At 40.6% G+C, this 6414-nt stretch overlaps 1 protein-coding gene across 4 annotated transcripts in view; it reads left to right on the top strand.

Annotated features, from left to right (window-relative positions):
* Msh3 (mutS homolog 3) overlaps positions 1 to 6414 on the top strand; it is a 142548-nt gene that overhangs the window by 99706 nt on the left and 36428 nt on the right. For all 4 annotated transcript variants that reach the window (XM_021208287.2, XM_021208286.2, XM_029543978.1 and 1 more), the window contains one exon: positions 5413 to 5524. In XM_021208287.2, coding sequence (XP_021063946.1) covers positions 5413 to 5524 — 112 coding nt within the window. The remainder of the gene's footprint in view (positions 1 to 5412; positions 5525 to 6414) is intronic.

Genomic DNA, 6414 nt, shown 5'->3' with positions numbered 1-6414 from the left:
GTCCCCTGTGCCTTCAGACACCTCTCAGGACTCCTGGTGTGTCCCCTGTGCCTTCAGACACCTTTCAGGACTCCTGGTGTGTCTCCTGTGCCTTCAGACACCTCTCAGGACTCCTGGTGTGTCCCCTGTGCCTTCAGACACCTCTCAGGACTTCTGGTGCTACTCGCCGGGGCTCCATTCTGTGAGGTCCTTCCTGCTACTGGCTGGTGGTTTCCAGGTCTCTCCAGACAGCTGTCTGTGTACTTCAACCAACTTTTCTGTTTGTTCTTAGTCCAAAGAGTATTCTAGATTATCAAGTAAGTCACTGTTATGCATTTCAAAGAACATTTCAAATGCTAAATATTTTTCCAAATTATATATTGTGTATTTTATATTAGGAAAAAGCCAGTGGGGTTTGGGGAAGCTACAGAAATAATCTTTTATACTTTTCTACAGTGTATTGCATCAGCCTCTTCAGAAAAGAAAATTAACATGGCTGTAAGTAGCCATGAAACAGGAAGCTTGCATTTAAAGTACATTTTAAATTGTATGAGAGGCAAGCAAACACATTTTTCTTAAATTTTCAGCTTTTTGCGATGTCAGTGCATGTGAGCCATGATCCTTCGTTCCAACAGATTACTTAGCTTCACAATTGCAATGTTTTCTTCCTCATGCTGTTAAGATGATCTCATTACTTTAGATTACTCGCACGTCACCTTTATTTTAGGCCTCTCTGTCTAATTTGTAGTATGTTTCCTTGTTTCACTAACATCGTTTATGTTCTGTTCCTCTGTGACAGTTAAAAAAGAAAGCTGCAATTAAAAATATATGAATTATAGTAGCTGCATCTGTTCATATTCAGATGTCTCATTCTTTCCAGGAAACATGTAGATTTCCTCCATCCTTCCCTCACTGGCATATGACACATCAGCATGCCCTGCCTGTCTTCCTGCTGTAGCTGTTCTGTCCTGGAATAGCATCTCAGGGCTGTGAATTCCTCTGTGTGCCTTCTCTAAGAAGCTCTGTCATTAAAAATTGTTGATAGTAACAGAATAGGTCATTGCTGATTAGAGCCACACTGTGACTGTGCACACCAGTCTCAGAGGTGACACCCTGATTTTACTTGGTAGAGTACCTAGAATTTGATTTTAAAATTGATATCTCTTACATGTTCTTTCTTCTCTTTCTCTTTTTTTCAAAACCCTGATTTTTTTTTATTTATTTGTTTATTTTATTTATTATATGTGTGTACACTGTAGCTATCTTCAGACACTCCAGGAGAGGGCATCAGATTTTTGTTACAGATGGTTGTGAGCCACCATGTGGTTGCTGGGATTTGAACTCAGGACCTTCGGAAGAGCAGCTGGTGCTCTTAACTGCTGAGCCATCTCACCAGCCCTCTTCTCTTTCTCTTATAATAAACCCATAAGCTGCCCTCAAAATAACACCGTCTTTAGTGATACATATGTTATATATATATATATATATATATATATATATATATATATATATATATATACTCTTAACCCCCTAAACTAGTTTCTTTCTTGTCATTTCATGTGCGCCTTTATTCTAGTGTTTTTTCTGTTGCTGTGATAAGACACCCTGATTAAAAGCAGCTTGGGGAGGAAATGGTTATTTGGCTTACACTTTCAGTTACAGTGCATCTCTGAGGGAAGTCAGAGCAGGAACTGAAGCAGAACCCGTGAGGGAACACTGCTGACCTGTGCTCTTGGGCTCATGTTCAGCCAAGCTTTCTTACACAGCTCAGAATCCCTGCCTAGGGATGGTGCTGCCCACATGGGCTGGGCCTTCCCACCTCAGTCATCAATAAAAGCAATCTCACAGATATGACCACAGGCTAGTCTGATGGAGACAATTCTTCAGTTGAAATTCCTCTTCCCAGGTGACTCTAGATGTTGTCAATAAAGTAACCAAGGTGCCCTCCCTTCATGGGTGACCCCAGCTGAAGACCCTGGGGTCACTGTTTAAAAAATAGTCATTTTAGAATATTGGTAGCACACAGTAAAAACGAGATGTCTCCATTCACCACCGCATTGTCAAAAACTAGAAATCATGAGGATATCAATTCAGTCGAGGGTCTGAGAAAAACCAGTGATCTTCATATCGTGCTGGTAGGAAGACACGTTAATAGCGACTGCTTTCTTCTATGAAGTATGTACATACCCTGTGACTTGCAAATTCTATTTCAAGAATTGAATTTAACTTAGTGAAAACCCTTGAACACACACACAGAAAGAGAGGTAGACAGACAGACAAACAGACAGACAGAGAAGACTGAGTGTTTAGTGTAGCACTGTTATGACATAGTCCAAATGTCTGCCATCATAGAGCAGTTTACTTATACCTGCGAGCTGCTGCAAAAGAATGCTGAGAATATGATGAGACGTGATCTGGTGTCCTCAGGATGCTATACCGTAAACATTCATAAGTGCTAATTCCAAGTTTTTAAATGTCTCCCAGAGGACAAAGAAAAATTTTACTTTTTTTTTGGTGGGTAAAAAATAAATTTTGCCTTATTTTAACACAGAGGCCCACTGGCCAGTCTTACAAGTCTGAGAAAGACTTGAGGATTATTAGTGATCTGCGGAATCTGCAGGACTTAGTGTTTTATCCCCTGGGGACTGTTTCAACTTCCAGTTTACTCCAGTGCAGGGTAAATGACCCAGCAGGGGACCCCATCACTTTGTTTTCCTGTTTTAATAATCTTTCCCAAACTGCTAGAACGTCTTTCCAGAAGGCCTGGGAAGAACACAGACAGCACTGCTATAATCTGCTTCTCATTTCACTGGGAGCGGTGAGAGCCTGCCCTGTCTACCCACAGAGGCCAGGGGGCCATAGTCACCCTCTGTCCACAGCTTCAGATAATGTGACGGGGAAGAGAGGGCCGGCCTTTGGTTCTGTGAGAAGGCTCTGGTAGAAACAGTTGGGCATGCTGAGTGCTCAGGTCACAGTGTGGATGTGTACAGTTGCTAATGCTGTGTTACATTACTGATGTGCCAAGAATTGATTGTAAATAATTGGATAAAATGAAGTGTGCTCTTCTGGTCTGGCTTTCACACATGGGGACCGCTCATTATTTAATATTTGCTGATGAGAACCCGGATTATCCCGTTTTGCTAAGAGACATAGCTTTCTGTGTGTGTGTATTTGTTCAACAAAATTTATCTACTTTAGTTCGTAGGTGGGCAGGCAGGAAATTGAAAGGAAATAGATGACATTTAGTGAAAAGTTTCATTTGACTGATAATTCTAATTGCTATTTATGAATCTAAAAATGGAAGTGATGTATGTCATGAAGGTAGCTGTGTCTCCTTAAGAAGAAGATAAGCTTTGAGCATTTCAGGAATTATCCAGCTATTCCATTTTTGTTGATGCATATATGAGAAGAACCATAACTATAGGCTACCACCTCCTAGACATAAATTAAAATTTGTAATTGAATATTCATAGGTGAATATGTTACATTCAGCATGTTGGCCATTCTGGGTATATACACTCTGAAGACCAAGAAAGAAATGAGTAAAGTCTGCTGTGCCATGCCTATTAAACGATAGATCAGGGGTAGAAAACTCACCTAACATGAATGAGGCCATGGCCTCATTGTATAATAATAATATTTACAAATATTGAATGTTTAATAATATTATTGCATAAATAATAGTATTTGTTCTGAGGTTGATTTTTTTAAATTCATTTTTATTAGTCTCACTTCTATAAAGTTATTATTAAAATAGATTTTAAAAAATTAAAAATGGGGCTGGTGAGATGGCTCAGTGGGTAAGAGCACCCGACTGCTCTTCCAAAGGTCCGGAGTTCAAATCCCAGAAACCACATGGTGGCTCATAACCATCCATAACAAGATCTGACACCCTCTTCTGGAGTATCTGAAGACAGCTACAGTGTACTTACATATAATAAATGAATAAATGTTTAAAAAAATATAAAAACAAATTCTTAAAAAAAATAAAAACAAGTATCATTAGGTAGTAGATGGTGAAATATATTTTTATGTGTAGTGATTCTTTAAATAAGGTATTGAGTTAATTGTTTGTGGGATGGTGTAGTGAAATATTTCAAATAGAATGCAACCAGTACCATCTGTGTATGAGCATGACTATGCAGATGAAGGCTAGGAAGGGAGAGATCAAACTGATGTAACTGTCATCTTCTAAGAAAGGGTTCTGACCTATGTAGCTTTGAGAAGTAGAATAAAGCTGGGTGCTCTGAACAGAGGACCTGGGTTCAATTCCCAGCGCCCACATGGCTGCTCACAGCCATCTACAACTCCCAGGGGCTCCCTCACATGGCACATATTCATACACATAAATAAATGTAAAAAAATAAATAAATACAGCTGATAAGATATAAAGACTTAAAACCAAAGAAATAACATGGCAGCAATTTTTGTTTTGTATCAAAAATAGAAGGTATTACAGAAGTACCATTGGATTTTCTCAGTCTCTTAACCCAAACCCAGTGCCATTTATGTTAAGATGATAATTTAATCTGGAAATGGCTTTACATGACTATGAAGTGATGTGCCAGGGATCCGAACTGTGTTTAGTGATGCATGTCTTCCAGCTCCTTGCTGGCAGGTCCAGACAAGAGGAGAGAGGTCCCGATCCCGCCAGGGGTCTCTCCAGGTCTGAGAGGGATGGTGAGTGTTGAAGATGCAAAAGAAACACACTGAGCCAGGAGTCTTATTGAAGCAGGAACTCAATTTTATGGCATCAGCCTCTTGCTTATATAAGTTTGGAACATAGGGAGGGTGATTTTTGGTGGGGTAAGATGACATAGGAGGCAGGGAAACATAGTGGAGGGTATGGAGTGACTGACAGGGCCAATGGCAAAGCTCTGCATTAGCAACGGGGGTGAGGGGTGGGGGGTGGGCAGAGGCAGGGCCAAACAAGTGTTTCTGAGTCACTCAGATATGGAGGTGACTGAGACAGGTCTCAAAACTTGAGCCAGGCTCAGGTTTGTCCTCCAGGCCCAAATCAGGACCAAAATGGGCCCCAACACATGTGCTGACTTGATCTTAGATCATGACAGACAAATGAAAACTGAAATCGCATGAAGATAGACTTCACAAGGCTTGCTGGGCCTTATCCTTCAGGGTGCTTCTGGTCCCAGTTCCTGATTTCTGACTAGTTGATGAGGAGTTGAACTCTTAGTCTCAGTCCTTACTGAGAACATGTGCTCTTGAGGTCTAAGACTTGTCTTGTCTTCCCTATTGAGTACTGAAGGTTTTTCATGTTGTGTCAATATATCCAGGGTGGCCTCAAGCTCACAGATGTCTCCCTGCCTCTACCTCCCGTGCTGAGATTTAAGGTGTATCACCATGCCAAGCTAGTCAGTGGTTCTTTTTAAAACCTCCTTTTGTGTCTACAAGTTGATGAAACTTTTTTTTCAGGCCAACTGTCCAAGAAGAAAAGAAAATCATCATAAAAAATGGAAGGCATCCTATGATTGATGTGTTGCTGGGTGAACAAGATCAGTTTGTGCCCAACAGTACGAGTTTGTCAGTAAGTACCACATGACACCCAAAACCAGTGTGTGGTAAGGACATTGATTGCAACTTTGTATCAAATATTTTCATGTCTGGCTTTATCCTCAGCTTTAAGTGGACCAATCCCAGGCATAGTTTTATATTCACCAGTTGTGCAATTGGTATAATTCCCAATGGAAAAATCTCTGTAGATGCAAAGATTTAGCAACTAAAGACAATTATCTTACTTCTTGTATGTAACCCAATAAAAATACTTTATATTCAGAAATATGTTAATGATGTTGGAATTATATAACACCTTTTCAGATTTTCATTAGCATTCGGTATTAGCATATTCTGTCCTATATTGCACTATTTTCAAAGCTCTGAAAACACATAAGTAATTGATTAGCTGATCTAGGCTGGAGATCTCTTAGAGGACACTGATGATGCTACATTAGTTCCCCATAGTAAAGCAAGATCTCACAGCTGTTGATATTGACAGGGATGGCAAGATTTAGGAAGGGGAGAGCAGGGCTTTGGGAAGGAGAGCAATTAAACAAGATATTGGGTAAGAAAAGTTAGAGTTGTCCACAGGATTACTGAGATTGTCTAAAATGTCAGCTGGGTTTCTTGTAGAGGATGATGTCAAGGATGCTAATTGAGGTTTGTGGATGCCTGCAGTAAGGGCAGCTGTGGGAGGGCCCTAAAGAAACAAAAACGTGTGGATCCTGAATGGAAAAGTGCAGCAAGATACAGCCTGTGCATGACAGGGGTGTCACACAGAGTGGTTGGACACAGAGTATTAGAGAGCAGCCCGTGCATAACACATGTGTCACACAGAGTGGTTGGACACAGAGTATTAGAGAGCAGCCCGTGCATGACAGGAGTGTCACACAGAGTGGTTGGACACAGAGTATTAGAGAG

This window comes from Mus pahari, chromosome 11 (assembly GCF_900095145.1).
Source record: "Mus pahari chromosome 11, PAHARI_EIJ_v1.1, whole genome shotgun sequence".
In the NCBI taxonomy this organism is placed as follows: Eukaryota; Metazoa; Chordata; class Mammalia; order Rodentia; family Muridae; genus Mus; species Mus pahari.
The sequence above is the reverse complement of the archived record's forward strand: the minus strand, read 5'-3'. Positions and strand labels throughout refer to the sequence as shown.